The 27,279-nt window shown below is 37.1% G+C and overlaps 2 protein-coding genes across 3 annotated transcripts in view; one reads left to right on the plus strand and one right to left on the minus strand.

Moving 5' to 3' along the window:
- Positions 1 to 27,279, minus strand: part of INTS9 (integrator complex subunit 9) — a 133,704-nt gene that overhangs the window by 71,318 nt on the left and 35,107 nt on the right. The window contains exons 3-7 of one of the 2 annotated variants that reach the window (XM_036750754.1): positions 22,433 to 22,493; positions 11,073 to 11,159; positions 10,436 to 10,498; positions 6,080 to 6,219; positions 3,923 to 4,009 (exon numbers count right to left, since the gene is read on the minus strand). In XM_036750754.1, coding sequence (XP_036606649.1) covers positions 3,923 to 4,009; positions 6,080 to 6,219; positions 10,436 to 10,498; positions 11,073 to 11,159; positions 22,433 to 22,493 — 438 coding nt within the window. The remainder of the gene's footprint in view (positions 1 to 3,922; positions 4,010 to 6,079; positions 6,220 to 10,435; positions 10,499 to 11,072; positions 11,160 to 22,432; positions 22,494 to 27,279) is intronic. The other variant, XM_036750755.1, reaches the window with a different exon arrangement.
- LOC118843241 (ribosome biogenesis protein NSA2 homolog) lies at positions 1,116 to 2,064 on the plus strand. The gene has a single exon (XM_036750758.1). The coding sequence runs from the start codon at positions 1,210 to 1,212 to the stop codon at positions 1,990 to 1,992; it is 783 nt and encodes a 260-aa protein (XP_036606653.1). The 5' UTR covers positions 1,116 to 1,209; the 3' UTR covers positions 1,993 to 2,064.

Consider the following 27,279-nt stretch of genomic DNA (forward strand, 5'->3'; position numbering starts at 1 on the left):
TAAGAATGTAAGAGACCTCTATAGGGGCACTCGGCTGTAACATTTGCCCCTACAAGCTCTCTTAAGACTAAGCATAATAATCCATCAGTCACCAAGCATTTATTTTTATCAGTGACATATGGAGACATAGATGTCATGATTTTCAGACTTATGGATAACACAAAGACAGGAAGGAGAGTTAACATATGGTCTGTCAGAAAATATGTGTTAAACACCTACTATGTGCCAGGCACTGTATTAAACCCTGGAGACACAAAAAGAGGTGAAAGACAGTCCCTGGCCATGAGGAGCTCACAGTCTAATGGGGGAGATGACATGCAAACAAATACATTCAAAGCAAGCTATATTCAGGAGAAATAGGAAATTTTTAAAAGAAGGAAGGTAGGGGAATTGAGAGGGGTTGGGGAAAGCTTTCTGTAGAAGGTGAGATTTTAGCTGGGACATAAAGGAAGCCAAGGAGGCCAGTAGTCAGAACAGAGGAGGGATGACATTCTAGGCATGGGGGAATAGCCAGAGAAACTCCCAGGGCTAAGAGATGGGGTGTCTTTGTTTGGAGAACAGCCAGGTCAGTGTCACTGAATCAAAAAGTACGTATCAGGGAGTAAGGTGTAAGAAGACTGGAAAGTTAGGAGGGAGCTAGGTTACGAAGGGCTATGGATGCCAAACAGAGCCTGCAGGCATTAGAAAGCCATTGATGTTTGCTGTATAAGGAGTTAGACCCGTGCTTTAGGAACATCACTTTGGTGGCTGAATGGAGGATAGACTGGAGTAAGGACAGACTTGGGGAAGGCGAACCAACCAGCAGGCTATTGTAGTAGTACTGGTGTAAGCTGAGGAGGTTGGGCACCAGGAGGGTGGCAGTGTCAGAGAGAAGGGGGTACATTTGAGAAACACTGCAAAGGTGAAATCAATAGGCCCTGGCAACAGCTTGGATATGGAAGGTGAGGGAAAATGAGGAATCCAGGATGACTCCTAGGCTGCAAGCCTGAAGGACTGGGAGGATAGTGTTACTCTTGACAGCAACAGGAAAGGTGGGGGGAGGTATGGTTTAGAGGGTAAGATAATGATTTATGTTTTGGACACGTTGAGTTTAAGATGTTTGCTGTATGCTTTTCTTTTCCGGCTCGTGGGGAGTCGGTCGCGAGAGGCGGACGGTCTGAAGTTAGGAAGCGTTTTCGGCGGCGCTTCGACGGGCCCCCAGCCGTCAACATGCCACAGAACGAATACATAGAATTACACCGAAAACGGTATGGCTACCGCTTGGATTACCATGAGAAAAAGAGAAAGAAGGAAAGCCGAGAAGCTCATGAACGTTCAAAGAAAGCAAAGAAAATGATTGGTCTAAAGGCCAAACTCTACCATAAACAGCGTCATGCTGAGAAGATTCAGATGAAAAAGACTATCAAGATGCATGAAAAGAGAAATACCAAGCGAAAGAATGATGAAAAAACTCCCCAAGGAGCAGTGCCTGCCTATCTGCTGGACAGAGAGGGACAGTCCCGAGCCAAAGTCCTTTCCAATATGATTAAACAGAAACGAAAAGAGAAAGCTGGTAAATGGGAAGTGCCCTTGCCAAAAGTTCGTGCCCAGGGAGAAACAGAAGTGTTAAAGGTTATTCGTACAGGAAAGAGAAAGAAGAAGGCTTGGAAGAGAATGGTTACTAAAGTGTGCTTTGTTGGGGATGGCTTTACTCGAAAACCACCGAAATATGAAAGATTTATTAGGCCAATGGGTTTACGTTTTAAGAAGGCTCATGTAACTCATCCTGAACTTAAAGCTACTTTTTGCCTGCCCATACTTGGTGTGAAGAAGAATCCCTCCTCCCCACTATATACAACTTTGGGTGTTATTACCAAAGGGACTGTCATTGAAGTGAATGTGAGTGAGCTGGGCCTTGTGACACAAGGAGGCAAAGTTATCTGGGGAAAATATGCACAAGTTACCAACAATCCGGAAAATGATGGATGCATAAATGCTGTCTTGCTTGTTTGATTGACTGATTGAATGAAGTTCTACATCTTTGACAATTATTAAAGATTCTACAATATATCAAGAAAACCACAACAGTTACTACGTTGAGCAGTCACAAAACAAAAAGACCCAATTCTACACATTGGTTGTTTTGATTTGAGATTAACCTGGAAAAGAGATGAGACACTATTTTCTATTCTTTTATGAGACTTTTTCTCATTTTGGAGTGGCAATAAAAAAAGCTTGTAGCTAAAAAAAAAAAAAAAAAAAAAGATGTTTGCTGTACATCCAATTCAAGATGTCTGAAAGGCAGTTGGAGAAACAAAACTGGAGGTCAGTAGAGAGGTTAGAGCAGGAAAGGTAGATTTGAGAATCATTAGCATAGAGATAATAATTGAATCCGTGGGAGCTGATGAGACACCAAGTGAAGTAGTCTAGAGGAAGACAGCCCAGGACAGAATCCTGTGGGACATCTATGGTTAGAGGGCATGATTTGGATAAAGATCCAGCAAAGGAGACTGAGGTGAGGTCTACTAGTAGGAATCATAATAATGTCAGGTTCTTTCTGTTAAGATCTATGAATTTACCAGGGTAGAGAGTTCCCAGAGTGAAAACTCCCTCTCCTGATTTAGATAGCCAGCTTATCTCTAATTTATATTCTTAGTGAGTTGCCTGGGACACTGAGAAATTAAGTGACTTGGCTATGGTCACACAGAATGTATAAAAGTTAGCATCTGAATCTAGTTTTTCCTGTCTCCAAAGCTACGCTGTTTCTCAATAACAGAAGCAATAGACACACACACACATACACACCCCTCTCATATATATATCTATATAGATACAGGGTTTTAAAGTTGGTAAGGCACTTTCAATATGTTATCGGATTTTAGCATTACTGTGATTTTTTTTTACATGTTACAGATTAAGAAACTGTAGCTCACAAAACTGACTTGTCTATAGTCCCATAACTAAGTTCTGGAAATAGAGTTGGAACCCGCACCTCTCCTAATTCCATATCTCTTCATATCCTGCTTCCTCTAACATTTAAAATTAGCATGATAACTATTTAGATTTATAAAACACTTTCCTCAAAACAACTCTGTGAGGTAGACAAAATATTTTACAGATGAGGAAACTGAGGCACAGGGAGGTTAGATGACTTCTCAAACAGCCCCTATGTGCCAAAGCTAGAGTGAGCACCTTGGCAGCATCCTTGTGTTTGTTAAACTGATCATTATTTGCTTCCTATCCTCTGTCTGCTGATGTAATAGATATCTTAGGTCATAAGAGTTGCTGCTGACCCTCCTTTCAGTTTTCTCTTGTGAATGACTAGACCCTCTAACCAGACGTACCACACCCTAGGTCTACAAAGATAGCTATTTTTGAAAACAGGCAGATCTGCCCATAAAGTCAATAACATGTTCTAAAGAGAAGGCAGGATAGAGTCAGGATAGTAACTGGTGGGGTGGAGGGGGGTAGGTGAGGAGAGAGGAGAAAAGAACACTCAGTGGAAAGAGTGTTAAGAGAAAATGATACCTGGACAGGTAAGCGCAGGTAATGTAGGTGGTCCAAAAGTGGAAGAAGCATTATAGTAAGAGTTGTCTGTTCTGATCTTACTTCTTATTAACTTGTTGTGTGGCCTGGACCAACTCACTTACTATCTCTGGGTCTTAGCTTTCTCAGTTGTAAAACAAGGGTAATAATATATATACTTCCTACCTCATAAGGCCATGAAAATTAAATGAGAAAAAAATGTGTATTGTACGAAGCACAAAATAACTTAGACAAATGAATTGTCCGAATGCGTGATTGATATTATAATGATAATGTAATATCTTGAGGGCAGAGATTGCTTTTGTCTTTACATTCCTAGTGCCTAACAAAGTACTTTACAAGTTATTTGCCTAATAAACCTCTATTTACTGTATGAAAAGCCTATGCTGTTTCTTACCTCTGCACTTCCTTATTCTTCCACAAGGAGGCAGACTGAGCCTTTGGCACTCGTTCAATGAAATTCACCAATTCTTCCATAAGAAGCCTACGGATTAAAAAAATAAAGAGGATCCATAAAATACTATGCTTTAATGTTTTCTTCTAGTTGAGTCTTGTTGCCCTTCCTCATTATCTCTGCTGTCTGTAAACCTGGTGACATTTTACACTAAGCCAATCAAAAAGCTGTCCTTTTTTTGGGACATCAGGCAAGTGACTTTATCACTTCTAGCTATGGAACTCATTTTTTCTTAGTAAGAAAATGAGAAAGTTGGACTAAATGGTCCCCGAGATCCCTTCCAGCTCTAAAATTCTATGAAAAAAAGTGCAAAAATAATCTGAAAGTTAATGTTTGGTTAATCTCTAAAACTAGGCCGATTCCTTGTCTTTGTGTTACTAAAACGTGTAATATCTAGTCTAATACCCTCCCAAAATTTTGTAGTCCTCACTTTCAAGAGGTTTATTTAGAAAACAAGAAGGGAATTATGAGATGATAATTTATACAGGAAGTCAAAGATGGGGAAATTTTTCAAGTTAAAAACAAAACAATAGTTATGAGATTTACAAAATATGAAACTGCTCTGTGATGCCCTTTGATTTTTAAAATTTATTACTAGGAGTTAGAAGAATCTGGTGCAGAACTGAGTGCTTTGAAAACTGACACTAATGGATTAATAAAAAGAACCTAAATAGTGAAAACCTTGAAGACCGCAAGCTTGAATGAGTAACAGAAGAACACAAGAAATGCCATATTATGCTAACCCAAATGTTCATCCAAACCAGGAGGCTGCCTTTGCTGGGACACAAAAGGAAAGCTCGTGTAGGGAATAATTACCTTCACAGATGTTAACTTTGTAAGATTAGGCATTTAATATTCACAAATCCCTAATATTCCCAAAATATTCCTACTTTTCCTTGGTGAACTATTAATGTTTATTGTAATTATGCATCAGCCTGTGCTACTTCTCGGGAAGTGAGCACATTACTATCTGTTGAATAAAATAGAACTTCCTTTTCCTCCTAAAACTGTTTCTTTCAAGCTTTAAAGTGAGATTCTATTTCTACTATTCTAAGATTTTCAGTTATGATTCCTTCCTAACACTTTATCCATCCAGACTGAATGGTCCTGAGAAAGGTCCCCCCCTCCACGTTCATTTTACTTGCTCTTCACTGGACATTCTCTAGAATCAGTCCTTCTTTTTCTAATCATAGTGACCAAAACTGAATAGACACACCAAAAAAAAGAGATTCAATAGGGTCTGATAAAAGTATAGTAGCAATGAGATGGTTTGGTTGGCCACCTGGTCACAAGGATACAAAAGGCCTGTATTTTCAGGAACAATCTATGACTACTAGATCACTTTGTTGGTTCATGACAGTCTGCTGCCATTCCCCTAAGATTCAGGGGGACAGGCGACTTGCTCCAAGAATTTGACTGAAGCAGGAGTCAAACCCTTATATTCTGCCTCCATATTAGCTGCTTTTCCCACTATACCACAGTTGTCCATGTAGTTGAACATCACAAATAACCCTGGTAGCTTAAAGCAACTGATCTGAAGTAGGAAAGTGCTCAAAGTAAAAAAAGCTTCTTAAGTACTTCTCATACCCCAGAGTCCAAAGTTGCACTGTCACAGGAGTATCAACAAATTATCTGCATCATTACCCCACTCTCTGCTCTTCCCATGCTGCTTCCTGTTTTAATGGTAAAATACCTAAAGGGAGGTATTCTGCAAGTAAATCAGGTTATATAGCTTAGATTCCTTTACCTTTAAATAAAATTCTTGATATTCCCTTACAGTGAAGTTTATCAGTCATTTGTGGGTCTACTGATAAATCCTCGGCAGTTTTCTCCTTATGTCTTGGAATTTTACTAACCAGAGGAGCTGAATATCATTTCCCTGAGGAAGGTGTGTACTGCCTTCTCTCACCATCGCATAAGACTATTCCTAGCATCAATCCTGGGGGAATTCCATTGAAAATTTCAGTGTCTCCTTAACAGTTTTGTTTCAGTTATTCATCACTGAACTAAAGTCTCTCTTGGGAGAGACCTGCATGAAATATTTGATATTGAGGGTAAGGTGTTTTTAACAGGCTAAAAGTGTAAATATATGGCTCTCACCTGCCAATTTGCACAGTAGGTTCTGTAGCATACACTGTTCCAGTAAAACCGGTGTGCTCAGTGATGTAAGGTAACGCCATCATGCAGTGATAGTTTGAAATGAGGATCACATCTACTGTAGACAGATCTATTAGCTCGGTCTGCAAATACAGGGGGGGGTGGGGAGGAATAGGATGATGCATATCTACTGAAGGAGCATAGATCATCATGAAGTGACTGAAAAATGATGTTGTCAGAACATAGAGAAGTAGTTTATACCTCAAAAAACAAAACTATGTTTAAGTCCTTCCTGAACTACTTTTTTTCCTTAGGTTTTAGACATTTCCCAATATTATCATGTGGTAAGACAAGATCACTAATAATGAAATGCAGCTATTCTACAAGTTGAGATATGATTCTAATTAGAATATCATTTCCATGAGCAGGGAAAGATCTTCCTAAAGCACAGATCTGAACATGTCACCCCTATCCCTCATTCAATAAATTCCAATGGCTCTTCTTACCCTCCAGGATCAAACAGAAAATACTGTGATGGCTTTTAAAGCCCTTCATAATCTGGCTCTTCTCTATGTTTCCAGCCTTAACATCTTTTACTCCTCTCCAGATACTTTGCAATTCTATGACACTGACCTTCTGGCTGTTGCTGACAAGATACCCCCTCTCTCAACTCCAAACATTTTCACTGGCTCATAACTGGAATATTCTCTTCTTCTTTTCCACCTCATGAATCTCCTGACTTCCTTCAAGCCTGAGCTAATGTCTTATCCTATGCAATAAGCTTTTCCCCAGTCCTCCTTAATCTTAATGCCTTCCCCCTGAGACTTATCCCCAATTTATCCCCTCTATACTTTGTGGAGAGGAAGGGTGGTCTGTTGACTTTCTTTGTATCCTTACACTTAGCACAGTGCCTGGCACATAGTAGGTGCTTAATGTTTACTGACTGAAAGGTCATTTAGTCCAATTCTCTCATTTTATAAATGAGGACACAGATTAGACAGGCTAACTCTGCCCAAAGAGATGATTAATGGCAGAACTTAGACTAAAATCTAGTGCTCTTCCTAATACACCAAGTTTCTTCCAGCCTTCTGAGATGGTACCAAAAATCAACTCAAAATCTTTATATAATAATTTTTTTCTGATTTTGGAATTATGTCAATTTGTTAAGAATTTATCTAAAACAACAGGGCTATTCTTCATTCTTATAAATGAATAATAGTCAAATAAGTCTTGAGTAAGAGGGCTTTAACTTTGATACTACAAGTATCTGAAAAATGATCCAACACCTAGAATGACTAGTAAGTCATCAAACCAAACTTCTAATAATAGATTTCAAAGCTCTCTATAAATATACCTGTTGCTCCCCCCCCACCACACATACATATAGGGTCTAGACCATACTTCTTTTCTAGTGAAGCCAAATTTTTCTACTATCCTGTAAACAGAATCGTTATATAGCCCTTTAGTATATTCTGGACTTAAGACCTTCGGCACCTAAAAGGAAGGAAACAAGTATTTATTAAATATCTACTATGTGCCAGGTACTGTGCTAAGCACCTAAAAATATTATCTCCTTTGATCCCCAGGACCCTGGGTATAGGTAACATTCTGATCCCAATTTTACAGCTGAATTAACTGCAGCAGATCAAGGTTAAGTGACTTCCCCAGGGTCACACAGTTGGTAAGGCCAGATCTGAACTCAGGTCTTCATGACTCAAGTCTAGTACTCTATCCCCTGAGTCAACAACTGCATCTGAAAGCATAAGCCTTTCTTTAGGAATTTAAACAACACTAGAAAACAAGTACAGAAAGAAAGTGAACAGCCGGCAGTCAGGTAGCGGGACTACCCAGAACTTCACTGCTTTAGAACAAAGTGGTCTTACCTGTTTTCTTGCTTTCTGTTGTCAAAATACTTAGCTCTATACTAATAGTACAAAAGACAGGACGCACCTCCCTGGAGGCTTGACCTACCCCTGCTTTTACAAACTTCCTAAAGGCAACCTCAGAGTGGGAAAGAGGCATATGCCTTCAGTAGGACTTAACAATATTTACTGTCTTCCTGCTTTTACCACTTAACTGTCTTGTCTGCCTAATCTGGTAACACTATCAAGGTACAGAATGTACTGAGCCTGTGTGGAGACAGAAACATGAAGAAGAGATCATGAGAAGTTGAGCATTTAGGCTGGTCTCCTATGACTCACCTAACAATACCATTATAGCAGAGGTTACTGTAAATTATAGTGAAATCTGGTCATAACAACTCAATGTTAATAGAAAATGACATTACTTGGGTAAAATTTTATAGTGGGTGTAGCTGTGCTTGAGGGAATTAAAATTAAAAAAAAAACTATGATGAATAATAATAATTTTTGGAAAAATATCTACATCTCAGAGGTTTAACCAACCTGAAAGGTTGAAAGCACAGGACCTATTGATAGACTGAATATCTTATTACAGTAGCTATGGGGTTAAAAGCTTATCAGAAGAGCAGGAAAAATCAGAGCAGCAAAAAGAGGATGAAGGTGGGGGAGAGGAGTAAGCTGATAGGGCGGCAGTCTGCTCAGGTCCAAGGATAGTCCCTTCAATAATACTTGGAAATAATTTTCCTAGCGTTAGGCTTATCTATTAAATGTAGAGTTTCATTTTTCTTTTAAAATCTCCCACCTTTCTATCAAGTGGAGAGAAATGTGTTCTTCAGGACAAGATTGATTATTGCATTTACTTGGAGTTCAGTTATATTTTAGTGCTGCTTTCATTTATAGTATCACAGACATTTTATATATTAATTTTCTACCCTGTACCAGATCATGTACCAGATCATTTCATGTTTCTTTGAATGCCTCACATTTATAATTTCTTGTAATATAATATTCTGTTAGATACCAAAATTTGTTGACCCAATTGATGGATACTTACTTTTTTTACAGTTTTTCTACTACAGAAAGTGCTACAAAAATATTATGGCAGATATGAGACCTTTCCTTCTGTTTTTGACCTATGTATGCCCAAGAGCAGGACTGCTGGGTCAAAGGTTATGAAAAATTTAATGACTTTTCTTACATAATTCCAAAATGTTTTCAGAATGGTTGAAAAAAAAATCACAATTATTATCAATAGCATATTAGTGTGCCTGTCTTCCCAGAGCCCCTACAGTGTTGACTATTTGCTTATTTTTTTTGTTGACATGGAAAATGTTTTCATATGGTAAGTAGATTATTCATAGCCTTTAACCACTTAAATTATTAGAGAATAAGTTTCATTACGTTTCACAAATGAGTTCTATCTCAAGGAACACAGGAGGAGACAGAATGGTGACTTGAATAGGTGGCTCAGGGGGACTAGACACCAAAAGGATGGTGGCCATTCCACAGAATCCTATAAGAATGCTAAATTAGCGGAAAGCAGGCTGGAGGTGGCTAGATGGTGAACCAAGTCACTGACATGACAGCAGATACCACAGGCCCATTACCCAGGGTGCCAAAGAAACACCAACTGTCCCACGAGAGTTTGAACTAAACAGACGCAGGATGGTGCCAATGTGAAGTATGATGAAAGTAAATAAGAGAGATGGAATATCTGGAATTAACACTTGAGGAAGTGTAAGAGAAGAGTAGTTTCTTTGAAAGCCATGGAAAATAGGAGGATAGAAGAAAGTGTCATTCTGCAAAGTCCAGTATTCCTAAAGTAGGTTGCAATTCAATTTTTGCTGTCCAGCCTACTTCTTCACCATAGCTGCTAGCCAGAGCTATGGGGGAATATTAAAGTACTTAAACAAATCTGGGTTCTTGCTGTATTCCTTTCGAACTTGGAAAGCAATGATAGAGGAAGGGATGGGGAACAAAATGTCTGTCAGGTAATAGCATATCCATTGTCAAGCACCAGCTTTTGGAGAGGATGATCAGTATGCTGACTGAAAGGTGAAAAATTTTTCAGCCATTGATACTTTCAAAAATTATCTAACTGAAGAAAGGCTGCTATGTAGGTCAGTAAAGTAGCCAAACAAAATGCTTTCTTCTTATCTTATTATCTATCCATGTATCTATCTGGAAGCTCCCTGAGGTACTGAAATACACAAATATAAGTGTTTAAAAACAATGGCACCAGGTATTAGTTATCAATAATTGGGCTAACATAAAAATGGTGATTTTACTATTTGTAATTGTTATGTTAGAGAATAAGATTAACCTGGGACTTGTACAAACTCCATATTAACTTGTAATTACACTAATCTGTCATTATACATGTTCATTTCCATCTAGGAAAAGGAAAAATGATGAAAATTTCTCTCTAGATTTTAATTTCATCTTGGAAGGTTACAGGAGATACAATATTTTGCAATGAAATTAATTTCAAACTTACCTCTGGTAAACAGAACTCAGGCACAGAATCTACAAATACATGGCCTGAACATTCCTTTAGTTCCTGCAAAAGAAAGTCAAAAATATGAGATATATAATGATCTATATTTCCAATGAAAGTCAGTCCTAAAGTACAACTTCTTTAAAATTTTCTTTAAAAGAATATTAGTTACTACTTTCTTATTTTCTATCCCATTCTGAGCACTAATTTCTGCATCCATAAAAATGGAGATAATACAGAATGTCCCAAAAGTCCTGGTGCATTTTAAAGTTTTAACAACTTTAATTTAAGCTATCAATATTTTCCTTTCAATATTTGATCCCATTTCTGTTTTTATTGATAAACCTATTTGAAAACTCATTATTGTGTTTATTTTGTAAGCCCAATAAGAATGGATTGGAGATTTAGTTTTTACTTAATTTAGTCAGCGTGATGTTATAGTGAAAAAACACAATGGAAAAAGGACACTTGTATCTTGCATCTGTCTGCAACACTTCTACTTAGTAGGTTAGTTGAGACGTTGTTTTGGACCAGGTTCATCATCAGTATTTTGAATTAGTGAAACACAAGACAGCATGAAAAGTACATTTATTGGCACTCACTCTACAAGTAAGAAACAAACAACTGGCAAACATACCATGCATAAGAATGACTGACTGTACTTTGCCTCCCTTTCTGGACCAGACCTGACATCAGCCAAGCTATCCTGGGTTGATGGTGGCCTCTGGTGGCAAAAACAAGAAACGATTTGACCCAATACAGATTACTCAACGTCAACAACGTAAGTGACTTTAGAACTGTGGCCTCCAAAGTGAGGGTATATAGTTAATCAACTGCAGAATGGGAAAATAGGTTATATCCTGCTTTACTTAAAAGAGCCACAATCATGGGCTTGCCTTCAATACCCCATGCATGCCCTTCATAAATTATAGCTCAATATTAGCCCACTTCTCCTGCCCCCGGCCATACTAGCCTCTCAAAATGTTGGCCCTCAGGGTGGTTATAAACTAACCACTACTGAGATACTTGCAGTAACTAGGCATGTTTTTGCTTTGGCAAAAAAAGGATTCAAGATTAAGCATGAAACTTTCAAATCTAATTTTATTATTTTCCTGAACTGATCAGAAGCATAGAATCTCAGAGCTCTTAAGGAATCCTAGAGTTTTAGCCACTAGCATTACAGTAGCTGGATTTTCTGTTGGTTTCTTCTTCCATTGTAAAAATGCAATACTTTATCTACATTATGGGGTAAATAGGCTACTCCACAAAAACTTGTGCACCAAATCACCATTTATAATATTGTGGTTATAGGAAAATACATTCTGTGCACCCAAAAGCTGCCTTACAAACTCACTTTAGAGCATAAGATGTTTACAAGTTTGGGACATCTTAATCATTTATTTGGAACTGCTGCATGAATTTTCTTTTACTTTATTTATTAGCCAATGCCACTGAGACAGCACAAAACAAGTAGGATCAGTACAGTTTATTTATCAAGAGTGAGACCCATTCTACCAGCAAAGGACATATGTGACTTATAATTTGGCTGGTAGTATTATATGTTACTTGAGACAAAGGAGAAAAAATGGCTGTTCGCAATATTGTGGCTACTTATACAAAGAAAAAAGAGATATGCTTGTTAAGGAGAATGTACATCACTAGTTGCATAGAAAACAGAAAAAAGAATGTGTCCTTGTTAGTATAGGTAGTTGCATTCAATCAAAGGGGATCATATATCACTTGTGAGACAAGATAAAGGAGAGGAGTGTGTGTCCTTGGGCTGTGGAAGACCTCTTCTAGCAATCAGGGAGGAAAGAAGATACTCAAGGAAACCAGCTGTTTTGAACTGGTCCTGCAATTCTTATGCAGGTGGTCATACATGAGAAAAAAAATAACCAAAATAGAACAAAAATGGAATTATGCCAATTCTGAATAAGACCATTCTTTACTCTTGAAAATCCACTTTTAACAGAACAAATCAGTCTCTAACAATAGACAAAAGAAAAGCTCAAATATAGGGGAACTATAAATTAGGAGTCTCAAAAAAATCCACAATTATAGTTTGTTCCACCCAAGTCCAAAAGTTGCTAATGTACTACCGAATGTCTAAAATTTGCACTGCATTTCCTATTTCCACTAATTTCTCAAACACAAGGTCAACATCCCCATTATTTGCTATAAAACTACCTCTAGAGAACAGAGGTTCCCATAAAGCTAATGAATTTTTTACACTTGCCTTTAGAGACATATGTATTTTTATAGTAGTCCTGTAAAGAGTTATTCCTTAAAATCAACACCTTTATACCTCCAAGGAAAAGCCAAGGAGATTTGTAACTATAACTTAGGCAAAAACTTGGCTACAGAGGCCAGGTTTCTGTTCCTTTCCACTAAAAAAAAAACCCAAAAAACCCAGGATTCAGTACTCATTGAGCTTCCAGAGTTCTCCTAACCACTAAATAAGCCTATATGAATAAATGGTGACTTGGTAAAATAACTATATGTTCCCATCTTTTAGCTGAACAATTTTACCTTTTCAACATTTACTCTTTTGTTGGGGAATTTTTTTATTAGAATGTATTTAAGTAGGAACTTAGGTTATAGAAAAAGATGTCTCTCTCTACTCAAGACTTCTTGAATATGTTGGGGAGGGGGTGACTGGGGACGAAGAGGAGGGGAGAGACAATCCATAAGATTTATGTATTTCCTCCCTTAAAACAGTACTGATCCTTAAGTGTCCTATTTTTATCCAATATCTTAGGAAGTTTTCTTAATCAGAAAGAGAGGAAAATGGAAGCCTTCTTATTTAAAAGATAACTTCTGCTGCAATTGTATAAAGTAGAGATAATTAAAGATAAAAAACTATGGATAATAGGATTATGTATATTGCCCTAGGTCTCAGTGTAAGTATCAGCTTCACAGAATAGGTAGGGCACTGTCCCAAGGAAAAGTCAGACAGGAAGGAACAGGAAGTTCTCAAAAATGAAATTCTGAAGAAACAAAGGGAAAAAAATTCCAATAAAAAGAGAAAAGAGGAGTTGTCTGAAGAATCTGGATAAAAACAGAACTTGCCAACTAATGTAAATTACAAAAAAGACAAGATGGAACCAAGGGCAGGAAACAGAGGAAGACTGTAAAGGAGGCCTTTAAGAATACTGCTGGGAGTGCAAATAACACTCAGAATGAGCTGAGGCTGGCAAGGAAAGGTAAGGGGAATAAAAACGTTTTTTAAAAAAATTACATTGGGGAAAAGAGGGAAAAAAAAAGCAAGATGGCTCAGTGGATAGAGGATCACTGGGTCAGGAGGACTCAGACATTAGCTGTATGACCTTGGGGCAAGTCACTTAACTCAGTTTGCCTTAATCCACTGGAGAAGGAAGTGGAAAACATCTACAGTATCTTTGCCAAGAAAACCCCATGACAGAATGGTCCAATGGTCTTGATGAGTCCAATGGGCTGAAGGACAGAACAATAACAAAGAAAGGGAAGGACTGTCCCTCTCAGGCCACAGAAAGTCAAGTGGTGGCCACAGAGTCAAGTGGTGACCACAGAGAAGATCAGAGCTGCTCAATTCTTTTTTTTTGCTTTTGTTTTCGCTGCCAAGGAAAATAGCCTTTGAACAGGAAAGACAAAAATGGCCAATAGGGAGTTGATATTCCATTAGATGAGGAGACTGCAGCAGAACATCCCTCACTCTTCTTGGTAAAATTATCACCTGGTAGAGAACTATGCCCTTAGTTACTAAAAGAAACGATCTGTCTGGAATCTCAACAAAAAGAATGAAAAATAAAAGTTGGAAGGAAAGTGGCACAGCATTAGCAGATAAAATTATAAATTAGTAGTCATCAAAATTATTCAGTAGAACAGGCTAAATAAGTAAGAACCAGAAGTAATAAAAAATAAAAGCTTTTATACTTCATACAGTGCCAAATGGATAAATAATATGAATATAAAAGATTGCATTATTAAAAAATCAGAGTACTAAAGAAGTAGGTAGGCACCTCACACAATTATGGCTGGAGGGAAAGTTCTTAACCAAACAAAAGACAATTTTCATTACGCAAAAGTTAAAAGCTTTTGCATGAATAAAACCAATGAAGACAGAAGACAAAGTCAAACAGGAAATCTTTACATCAAATATCAGTGATATCCAGAGAAGTAACACAAACATCTAAGACCAAGAGCCATTCCCCAGTACAGGAGATGAAGGGTCAAATGATTTGAAGTTTTCAAGAGAAAAACAACTAAGTATAAATGATCATATGAAAACATGCCCCAGATCAATAATAATTAGAGAATGGTATTAATAAAAATCATCGTTTTACCTCACCAGCTTCAAGCTAGCAAAAATGACAAAAAAACAAGACCAATCAATAACTGAATGCCTGTGGGAATAAAGGCAAACCAAGACACTGCTGGAAGTGTAAGTTGGCCCAACTGTTCCAGATACGAAATGTGAATTATGCAAGTAAAAATAACTAAACCGTTCATACCCTTTGACTAAGAGATCTTCCTCCTTTTCCTCACTATCGTCTTCTTTCTATTACCATTTGTATTTATATAGAAGCACATTTATATAAATATGTATTCAAATGAAATACTGAAATAGATTTGAGTTCATCTCAAGATGTACTCTCCAATAATGCAGATCACCTTTTCATGCCTACTCATCTCCTGTGACTCTTGTCCACGTCCTCCTCTACATCACCAATGGGTTCTATCCAATGTCAGTAAGTCAACAAACATTTATTATTGCTGGCAGTCTTTTTTGATTTCTCCTAATACCTTGAAGGCACCAGTGGGGTACTCTAGCTATCTGTCATCTCCCCTTGTCATGTGACCAGACCATCTTCTTTTCCTACCATACAATTCCTTACTGATGTCCTTTACTGATGGCTTTTGTTGGAGATCCTGATTGGTTACATGCTGCAGCCTGCTCACACCCACCATGTACCTCTCCACTGACCTCTGTGTGATACTTATTTTTAGTTTCTTGGAGGCAATAGTGTTCTCCATCTCAATGCCAAATAGCCACGTTGGTAAAATGTTAGTACTGGAAGGCTGGGCCTTTCCTTTCACAGGAGACTTGGGGTTAGCAAAAAAGCTGCGTAGTTTCCCCAAAGCAATCTACAATACTTTTCTTCTCCTGTTCAACTATCGGCCAAACTCACTATCCATTCATGCCATTTATTCCAGATATAGGTAAGGCTGACTAAATTTTTATAGGGTGTATAGTCCAAGAGATGCTGAAATCTGGACAAGAGAAATTCTTTATCCACTTGGTCTTTTCTGCATGGATAGGTCAAATTTCTTTAGGTACATAGACACAGATTTTTAGTCAGAAGGAGCCTTAGAGTCCAGTCCCTTCATTTAACAGGTGAAGAAACTAAGGGACAAAGAAGTTAAGTGGCTTGCCCAAGGTCACATAGCTAGTATATATCTGAGGCAGGATTCAGACTCAGGTTTTTCTAGTAACTATAAGGCCAGTGCCCTAATCACTATGCCAAATTTTGAATAATCACAGGTCTCTTCTAGGAGCCTCCGCAGTGCTTGGGGCTTGAAGCAATAAGCCCTAGAAAACTATGTACAGGTAGCAGAGTTTATAAACTCATATTTTATTTATGAATTTATATCCAACCTGGTGTTGCCTTTTGCAGCCATTTCTCTCCATCAGACAAGTTAAGTTAGGTGGTTACTGACTGAGGAACACTCAATAGTGTTAATGAAATATCTGTTGTCCATTTCCCATTTTTATTTTCAAATACTTGGTTAAGTAATTCATGGTTACGTTGTTTCAGTTGTATGTTCTATCTTTTTGCTCATTATTATTCTTTCTTCTCCTTTTTTTTAAAAAACAAATTATGATCTTAGATCTGATGAGCTGTTGGTCTGATTGTACACAGACAGCTGGCTTAGGGATAACTTCCAAATTAAAAACAATTTTTTCCTGTGTGCTAAGTTAATAGAAAAAATGACTTGAATCGAAAAGATCACTAAAAGGAAGCTGAACTCTATGACTGACTGAAGAACTAATGATAATGAAAGTGGATGATAACTGAACCCAAGAAGGATGAGATAACCAAGAGAGAAAGGGTAGAGAGAAGACAGGAGGGTCTAGGGTACAATATTGGGGCACATTATGCATACGAGGCAGGACACATAAAATGATCAAGCAGATTAGACTGAGAAGGATCAGTTAGAATGTCAGGAAGAAAACCATACAAGAACAGTGTAATAAAACCCAGGAAAAGAGAATATCCAGAAGCAGGGAACAATCAACTGTGTCAAGCACATCAGAGAGGTCAAGCAGGATGAGGACCAGATCAACCTCTTGGAGCTTGAAAACCAAGCTATGAAACTGATGACTGAGAAGTATTTTCCTGTGTTCTTTAAAGCTATGTGATTCATTGAGACCCTTTAGTTGGCTCAGGTATTTCCTTGGTTACCCATTCCGTATAATTTCCTTCCTTTGTTTCTGAGTACCCTAGGCATTTCCACTGGGTTACTTACAAGTTTATTTTCTTTCTTGTTTCTAATTCAGCTAGCTAGTAAGATCTTCAGACTCATCTCCAAAGAAAACAACTAAGATAAAATGGAATCTGTAAGAATAAATTAGGTTTAAACAATAAAGAAGGTTAAAGAAGGTTTTTGTTTAAAGATGGTATAATGATATCTTAGGCACTTTTGTCTAGTGGCTTTGTTAAGCCTGACTTATTAAGAGTAACAAAAATATAAGAAAAATCTTAATCTATTCTGGTAAACTAAATAATTTAATAAAGACTTGTAGAAAAAATTTAATTATTAAAACACCAAATGTAAATGGACAGAAATCTCTAATGGATTTAAAAATGGAATCCAACAATATGCTGATAAAAAAAACCACATTTGGTTCAGAAAGATTTATGTAGATTGGAACTGAAAATTTACATTGCTCTAAAATTTATCATGTTTCTGCTAACAAAAATTGGAAATGGCACTGATGATAGCAAGGTCAAATTCAAACCAGAGAGCAGAGAGAGAGATAAAACAAGAATGTTGTATTACATTAAAAGGTTGTATTAAAAATGAGAAATTAGACAGTATGTCTCAAAGAAATGTAAAACCTGTTAGATTTTTACAAGAAAATTTGTTAATGGATCAATTGAGAATTCTTGGCTGTCAGTCACTAACATTTGCTAAGGGGTCATTGTTTGTAGAAGTAAGAACTGGTTAAGAATATAAATGAAGTCAAAGGCAAATTTTCTGCCACTATAAATCTTACTATTTAATTAGGGAAACAAAAAATGGTAAAAAGATAAAAGAAATACATGTTAGGAAATAAGTCTTAATGCAAATACTGTTGGAACATTAGAATACAGTATTTATGTTATTTTGAGCATAGCACAGGTCATCAACATTTTTACCTCCTACTCACCCAATACTTGTTTTTGTTGTTAATTCTGTACCTGCTCCATGGTCTGCTTCCATGAGACCTTTCCCTAATTCCTCTAGGTGAAATATTTCTTTCCCTTCAAATTTCTTACAGTCCTTTGTTTTTTCATCTACCTTTATCACCTTTTGTGTCTCCAGTGCATAGCTCAGTATTCTGAACAAGGGAGGCATTTAATTATTTTTTAATTAAAATGGTTCCTTCTTGGGAGTACAACTCTGATTTTATAATGAAGATCAATGAAAATACAGGGTTTGCATTAATGCTGACTTTGCTGAAACAAAGTTAGGAGCCATTATTTTTTAATTTTAGGCCAACATTCACTCAATACATTAAGTCATACAACAGACCAAAGACTTTAGTCATTTAAAATTACTTTGCTTGTAATCTTTATCCATAAGTTGTAGAGTGTCAACTAAAATTTTCTGCACCTGTAATTTATTATTCTAAATCTCCTAGCAAGACTTTGATTAAAAAAAAAAAACCCAACCCAAACTCCTACTACCTTATGAAGTCAAGACTGTTACCCTCTCTACGTGCAAGTAGCCAAACCTCAGTTAAGCCAACAAGATGTTGAAAGCAATTATAATGTATCTGCCTACTAATGACAAATGAGCAATTATGCTTAATGGCAGAAGTCTCTTCAAGAACTCCCTCAAAATGATACTAAGAATGATTAAAGCCAGATCATGGGTGTTTAAGTGCCTTGTCTGATCTTAAATTAATCTTGTAATTTCATTCCAAATAATGATACCTTAAGGCATGTCTTTCCATGACAAACCACTGTTCCCTGACCTTTAGCCTTCCTTGCCCTGGTAACGTATTTACCATTCAAAACATTAATGTGCATTATTTAACATTATCTTTGAAAGAACAACCTGCAGACATACCATGTAAGTTATGCTCCTTACTATGTACTGGTGCTGGGAACCTTCTGAAACCCTAGTAGAAAAGAACCCTTTCTGTCTAATATGAAAGCTACATTGAATTCAGATCTATTGATAGTCTCTAAAAGTCACAGAATTAAAAAAACCCAGTTTTTACTGTGATTTGATTTTTGAACATCATTCAGTTTGTACTTTAGCAGAGGGTATAGTTAGAGGAGAGGCAACTGGGTGGCTGAGTAGAGCAGTAGGCTGGGAGTCAGGAAGACTTGAGTTCAAATCTGACCTTAGACACTTAGCTGTGTGACCCTGGGCAAGTCACTTAACCTCTGTTTGCATTAATGCACTGGAGAAGGAAATGGCAAACCACTCCAATATCTTTACCAAGAAAACCTCATGGACAGCATTAATGTGCTATGGTCCACCGGGTCACAAAGAGTCTGATACAACAGAACGACCAAACAACATAGAGCATGATGTTAAAAAAAAAATCACTTTTTGATTTAGCAATACATACATATACACATGCACACATATATTTCTGTCCACATACATACATACACACACACAGAAAGACAGATACACATAAAATAATAAGGACAAGCACTTAACAAACTATTTGGGCTTCAGTTTCCTCATTTGTAAAATGAAGCAACTCAAAATCTATGATCCTATAATCATATTCTGATAAATTACAGTATTTTGAGAATATCCAAGGGTTAGTGAGGTGGCACAGTGGATAAAGCACTGGGGGGGTCCTGGAGTCAGGAGGATCTGAGTTCAAATCCAGCCTCAGACACTAGCTACATGACTGTGGACAAGTCACTTAACCCCAAAAGCCTACCAAAAAAAATATCCAAGCTCCTTATTCTTATTCAATTTTCCAACTGGTTGAGATTAAGAGAAAAAGACTCTGGGATGAAGGATGACCTGGATAAACTCCACCTTAGCATGGTATAGGAGAAAACTAATTTTTCCTCTGCTGATTTTTTATATATCTTTGAGTAAATCATTTCACAGAACTGGAGAATCTCAAAGCTGGAGGGACTTCAGAGGTCACTGAGCATAATCCAAACATGACCAAAGAATCTTTTCTATTAACATCCCTAATAAATGATTATTCAGTCTTTAATCAATTAACATGAAATTTATTAAGACACCAAGCAAGGGGGATGCAGTACTTTAAAGCTGCCCATTTCACTTTTGGATGGTTCTACTTGTTAACAAAGTTTTTTCTTAGATCCTTTTACTTTTTCTTGAACTTTGGGTCCCTCATTTGTAAAACAAACATAATACTGAACCTTCTAAAGAGTTTATTTCTGGAGATTCAACACCAACAAAAATTTTATAGTTTAAAAAAAAATCCAATTCAACAGTTTTGGATCTATGCCCAAAGGGCTATGCAAGTGTGCATAATCTTTGCCCCAGCAATACCATTACTAGGCTTGTATCCCAAAGAGATCAAAGAAAAAGGAAAAGGACTTATAAGTACAAAAATATTTACATCAGCTCTTCTTGAGGTAGCAAAGAATTGCAAATTGAGGGGATGCCCATTAATTGGCAAATGGCTGAAAAAGTTGTGGTATATGACTGTGATGAAATACTATTGTGCTATTAGAAATGATGAAGGGGGTAGTTTTGGAAAAACCTGGGAATATCTATTTGAAATGATACAAAGTGAAGTGGGCAGAATGAGGAGATTTGTTAAGAGTTATAGCAATATTATAACAATGATCAATTGTGAAAAACTTAGCTACTCTGATCAATACCATAATCCAGGAGAATTCAGAAAGACTCATGAAAAATGTTTACCTCCAGAGAGAGAGCTAATGAACTCTGAGTGTGAACTGAAATAGAATTTTTTCCACTTTCTTTATTTTTCCTGCTTTTTTTTGGCAACATGGCTAATATGGAAATGTTCTGTATAATTTCACATGTGTAACTGACATATTGTGTGCCTTCCTACTGGCTAGAGGGAAAGTATTTGGAACTCAAAAATATTTTTAAATAAATGGTATAAATAATAAGTTTTAAAAAGTTAGTTCAAGAAAGTCATCTATGGTCCAACAACAAGTGCTACAACTAGATGAGGACCCAAGATTCAGAATTCTATTCTTTTATATTTTTTCTTAATTCTTCATTCTAAGCTACTCTCAATTCTGTAGTCTAAAAGACCTTCTACTCTGCTGTGCTTTCAGGCATACAGCTTAGACCCATTACTGAAAACTGGCCAACTCACTACATAGACACACTATATAAAAAAAAAAAAAACCACACTATTTTAAGATGTTTTCATTGTCACTGTCATCTATTTCCTATGCTGAAGCTAATACTACTTTTGATTTAGTGTTCTGAGGGAGTTTTTAAAATGACTCTGCTAGTATTTAAGTCATATCTTTCAAAACACATTTTTACTTCATTAAGTCTTACAAAGTCAGTGGAGCTGCTGAAGAGAGCAGGACTGAATTCTTCTGCTAGTATTACTTTTTAAATTATCACCTTATTTCTTAACATAACAGTTTTACTTCCACTGCTCACTATATGTAAAAAATTGGCTCCATTTCTAGGTAGAGCTTACAGCACAACATTTTGATAAAGAAGTCTGACATTTAAATAAAAGTATCTGAAGTTGTACTGACCACAGTATAAGCTTTTAAAAAAGTAACATACATATCCACTGCTTTAAAATTTCCAAAGCGTTTTCTTCCTAACATCTCTTATAAGGTAGTTCTGTGCATTGAAAAGTGTATTCAATGTGGAGTCAGAAGAAATGGATTTGAATCCTGGCTCCACTACCTGCTACTTCTGTGAACAAGGGTCAAGTCTTTCAACTCTGTCTTCATCTCTTCCATCTGTAAAATGAGGCAGCAGTCCACAAGCATTTACTAAGTGCTTACTGTGTGCTGGAGCTATGGGTGTTTAATCTAGCTCTGAATACGGGTGCCAGAATGTGGCAGCAGGAGATAAATTTTATAAAGCATTTTAAAGTTTACATAGGGCTTCCATCACAATCACCCTAGAAGGCAGGCAGCGTGTTTATTATCACCTCCATTTTACAGAAGAAACTGATGTGCAGAGACTTTAAGTGACTTAGGATCAGAGAATCTAGAGGCAGAAGAGCCCCTAGTCAATGCTCATGAAGAGAGAATTGACTAGAACAGAAACGACTATTTTTGTTAGCTTAAAAAACACATTTATTGACAATGCTTTACTTTACTTTGGCAGTCATTTCTTCCTCTCTAGATGGATCCTATGTGACAAGGAAAACATAAGTACAAAGATCTCTGATACAAAGGCTGCGCCTGATATTTCTGCACCCCACTCTCTGCTGTGAGGAGGGAGGATACTTCATTATTGCTCTTTGATCTTTATCCCAACTCTCTCATTTTACATATGAGGAAATCAAAAAGGAGAGAAGTGAACTGAATGGCCTATACCACACAGATTGTAAATAGCAGAGTGACATTCGAATCCAAGTCAGCTTCTCCAAATCCCTGCCTCTTACGCTACTTATATTTTTACAAGACCCTCCAAGGAGTGAAACCTTCAGCACTGATCTTAGTGCTTTTCATGTCAAGACAGATTATGGGTCGAGTCAACACAGCTGCCTAGCGCTACAATAAGCACAGATCCATTCTGGTTAAGTGGCTTTCTGTAGGCTAACAACGCTCTCTGAGTCAACGTTACCTTGTCCAAGAAAGTATTTCCATCCTTTAAAGCCCAGCCAGGAAGATTAGACAGCCTAGGACTGAAAAACAAATATAAAAGATTAAACTGACTTAAGTACATTATAAATGCTCAGTGATTTCTTTCTAACTGCACTTTCTTAACAAAGTTGAAAACACTTTGTAATTACTGGTAAATCTATTCATCCAAAATGGTGAAAAGAAATTGTTCAATGACAACCACAAGAATTTTGCAGTAATGGGAAGCAAAAGATCAAAAGATGGCCACAGAGTTTTGAACTAGATTATGGAATGAACAGAATGACATTCAAAGTAACAAAGTAAAGAACAGAGTCTATCAGACAGAATCTTCAGAGTAAAAAGTCCTGGGTTCTATTTTTATCTACATTTTTGACTCACAATTTCCTATTAGATTAATACTTACTCTTATTAGTCTAAATTTTCTACTCTTGTATACTGAGGGTGGTTTTTGGAGAGAGTAATATGGTAGAATAACTATGGATTTGGAATCAGAAAATCTGTGTGTAACCTAACTCAATCTTACATGCTGGAGATTTGAGTCTCTTAAGACCCAGGACACCTCAGTTTTCTCATTTATAGACTAGGGACAGTAATACCTGTACTAAAAGACAACGTGCTGTGTATAGAGAGCAGGAAGACCTAGGTTCAAGTCCTACTTCAAATACTGACTATGACCCAGGCAACTCTTCTGAGTCAAAGATGAAGAGCCAATCTGTATCACAGAAGGGTACTTCCAAATTAGAAGTTTGGTTTTTGTGAGAAAAAGGCTTTGGAAATAGAAAAGTGCCATATAAGTGTGAGTTATCAGTACTACCTATCCACAATGTGACAGTGTGATAACACAAAATCTAACTAGTTAATTCTGGGGAAAAGCTATGACTTTAGCATTCACTGTGTTCTAGAACCAAAGGGATTAAGAGTGTGAAACGGATGTTCAGAAGTCTAAGACAGAGTCTAATTAATGCCCAGAAGGGACAGGGGAGGGAAGGTTTTAAAAAAGAAAGACAAGTACTTAAAGACTGAGGAGACAGGGGAAGGAAGAGCCTATCAGGCATAAGAGATTGATAGCAATAGGATTTCAGTTCTTCTGAGAAAAATTAAGGCCTGAGATTTGAAAATATAAAGTGGAGTTACAGATGTAGGACAAAAGGACTCTGTAGCCAGAAACCAAATAGTAGTGTGATTCCCTCTGACATTGTAACTGGTGATTGATTGATATGAAATAGTCTGAGCAGTCACATAAATAACGTGAGTAAGTGTGTCGCTCTTCTGGATAGACAGGGTAAGCTTAAGAGCTTCCTGCTTTTTCATTTGCATGCTTACACTGGGTTTGAGCAAAACAGTGAGAATACATCTATTTGGGGAAAATTGCTTGGGAGAAATGAATGAATGGAGTTGCTGTAAATGCTGTCTGCTGGAGAATTCTTTAACCATTTTGAGGGTTTTCTGTTCTCTTTAATATTTCAATGGCTCTATGATATCATGGATATAGGTATTCCCAGCAATGACTCAAATCACAACCAATTCATGAGTTCTAGAGCTGGAAAAGTCCTCAGAGTACAGCTAGTCCATTCTTCACTTACAGTTAAGGAAATTGAGGCTGTGGGAGGTTAGTGACTTGCCCAAGGTCACAAAGGCATTAACTGGCAGGTCCAGGATTTGGACTCAGTTTTCTAACTCAAGAGCTGGGGCTCTTTCCTCTGCCTTCCCTCCTGTGAGATTGTTGTCCCTGTCCTCACAAGGCAGTCCACCTCTGAGTTTACCTAATACTGCAAAGATACCAATGGAACACGTAAGCACTCCAAATTTTACCGCACTGAGAAAAAAATCTGATACCTGCCTTTTCATTACTATTTTGCTTCCCATTTGTAACTACTCATGGTGTTTTTTTTTAATTTGGGAAATGAAACTTAAAAACACATGACAGAGAGGGCTGTGATAAACTAGAGAAGGCAAAGTCTAGATCATATGTATTTTAATTCCACAATCCACATACGCATTTAAAAAAGGTGGATGGGATCAATTCTTTGAAACACCAATGTGATCATTGATCCATTGAGGTAATGAAAAAGATTTTATATGATTAACTTCAGTAAGTAAGCAAAGCTATCTCGAAGGGGAATGCTACATATATTATTTCTGATATGGAGTATTTTCATCTCAAAGTGTTTATTCACATGAATAATTCATCACTTAAGTGTCTTTTAATAGCTGTTAGGTGTGACAATTTTAATTTCCTTACTAACTTGGTCATACTGCTATAAACAACAGTCAAATATAAATTGTGTGACGGCTATTATGATACTTGGAAAGCAAAGCATGAAAGTTATAGCTCTTTTCCACTAGTTACTAAACATCGATAGAGATGTATACAAGTGGTTTGGCTTTAAGAAAACCTAATATCTAAAAATCAAGTAACATGTCTTTCACTTGCCTGCTATCACAAAGGAAATGAGACAATCCACCTGAGTGTTTTCAGTAATTGATGCTTACATTGTTAAGCACTCAAACTTTTTATTTATTTAATGATTTTGAGTGGAAATCTTCCTAATATTTATTAGTGAATAAGTGGCCTTTTATAAGAGAATTTTAAAAGATTTGACACTGTGATTTTATTTGTGGAAGGAACTTTCATTGTAGATACTCTCTTGACAGATGAGAGGTTGACAACTTGCATGACACTCAGAAACTTGAAGAGTTGCTTGGGGGTACTTAGAGGTTACTTGGTGACTTGTCTACAGTCACATAGCTAGTATGTATCAGATGGAGGGTTTAAAGCTTGATGTCCTGTCTTGAAGGCCACTTCTTTATTCACTATGCTATGTGGTTTTTCAACTTGATTTGAATTATGCTTTCTCTATGCTTTCTTGACAATTGCAATTCCTGGACAGTTCCATAACAGAGCAGTGTATTCAGGGGCTGTGGAAGCATGCAGGGCTGTTGTCATTGTGCTTCCTCTAACAGTCTTCCCTACTTCTCATTATCTGCTGATTTTAACAGGGTGGGTTGAAAAACCAAATAACCATGCTTGTTGGGATTGTGTGTAAAGCAAGAGCAACAAAGCTCTGAGTAAGGCTTCTGTGCACTGACAGTGTGGCATTTATTTGGTTACTTGGTCCTTGCATATGCTATTCATAGCTGAAGTTGCCAGATAAGTTATCTCCAGATAAGGGAGATGCTGTTGTGCTCATTTAGAAAATTGGCACATTGAATGGTTATCTGTAATTTATCTAGGTTTTTTTTTTTTTGCCTTATGAGGGAATTCACCTAGTTCCTTTAAACCTGTTTCTAAGCAGAATGGCCTTTGTTTTCTTTGAGTGACTCAATTTATCTCAGTGAGCTTTACTAGGTGCTAAGCCCCAGGCCCAAACCCCATTAGGTGTTAGTAATCCATGTGGATGTGAACCTCCCAGGGTCCTAAGGGGAGGGGCTAACTCATGAACCAATCACCAAAGCCTGAGATCTGGTGATTCAGATGATGTTTGATTTTGTCTGAAGCCCTATAAAAAGGGAGGACAGAGCCATTTGTGTGGGACTCTGGAGATGGTGTTGATGAGGAGACTCCGGGCAGCTGTAATTAAGGAGCCCCCCAGCTTGTAAAACCGGATGTTGAAACTTTGTTGAACTCTAGTAACTATCTGTTGGGACTTGAATCAGACAAAGTCTGTTAATGTCTGTAATTTGTTTGCATTTTGTTTTGAAGTTCAGGGTGCTGGTTTTTTTCCCCTGAACTAACTGAATGATATTTGAATTAAAAGTAAGCTGGTCAACCCCTTCACCTTGCTTTCCTTAATTAAGCAGATCGAAAGAACCTGTGCTCTTGGCAGCTTTCTCGGTGCTGGCTGTGGGTGAATCTTATACCCCCACAGAAGCTGCTAGGCAGGTTGTTGAAACACTGTTTTAAAAAATATTTTGAAAATAAATAAATAAAGTACTTTGACAACTGTAATATAATTGATTTCCCTGGCAATCCTCTGTATTTTATTGCATGCATTTAGAAACATTATTCTGAGGAGTCTTTAGGTTCACCCAGACTGGCAAGGGGGTTTATGACACAAAAAAGGTTAAGAACCTCTACTTTACAGCTTTTTTTGTGGTGGCCAAGAACTGGAAACAGAGGGGATATCCATCAACTGGGTAATGGCTGAACAAGTTGTGGTATATGAGTGTAATGAAATACTGTTGTGCTATAAGAAATGTTGAGCAGGCAGATTTCACAAAAACCTGGAAAGACTTACATGAACTGATGCAAATTAAAGTTAGCAGAACCACAGCACTGTACGTAGTAATAGCAACATTGTGAGGTGATCAGCTATGATTGACTTAGCTCTTCTCAGCAATACAATGCTCCAAGACAATTTTAAAAGACTCATGATGGAAAATGCTATCTACATCCAGAGAAATATGGAGCTGAATGCAGATTGAAGCATAGTATTTTCACTTTCTTTGCTTCATGGCTTTTTCCTTTTACAAACTATATAACTTTTTTGCAACTCTTTCAATTTTGCAATTTCAACTTTGCAATTCTTTCACAACATGACTAATATGGAGATAGGTTTTATGTGATTGAACATATATAACCTGTATCAAGTTGCTTACCATCTTGGGGGGGGGGTAGAGAGAGAGAGGGAGAAAATTTGGAACTCAAAATTTTATAAAAACTGAATGTTAAAATTGTCTTTATATGTAATTGGAAAAAAAATACTATTAAAAAAGAACCTCTGTTTTAGACAGTAAGATACACTAGCATACTGAAAATGATTTGGTAAATATGTATGTACCTGTAGCTTTTCAGATATACTATTAAATGCATCAGGCCAACTTGTA

This window comes from Trichosurus vulpecula, chromosome 3 (genome assembly GCF_011100635.1).
Source record: "Trichosurus vulpecula isolate mTriVul1 chromosome 3, mTriVul1.pri, whole genome shotgun sequence".
Lineage (NCBI taxonomy): Eukaryota > Metazoa > Chordata > Mammalia > Diprotodontia > Phalangeridae > Trichosurus > Trichosurus vulpecula.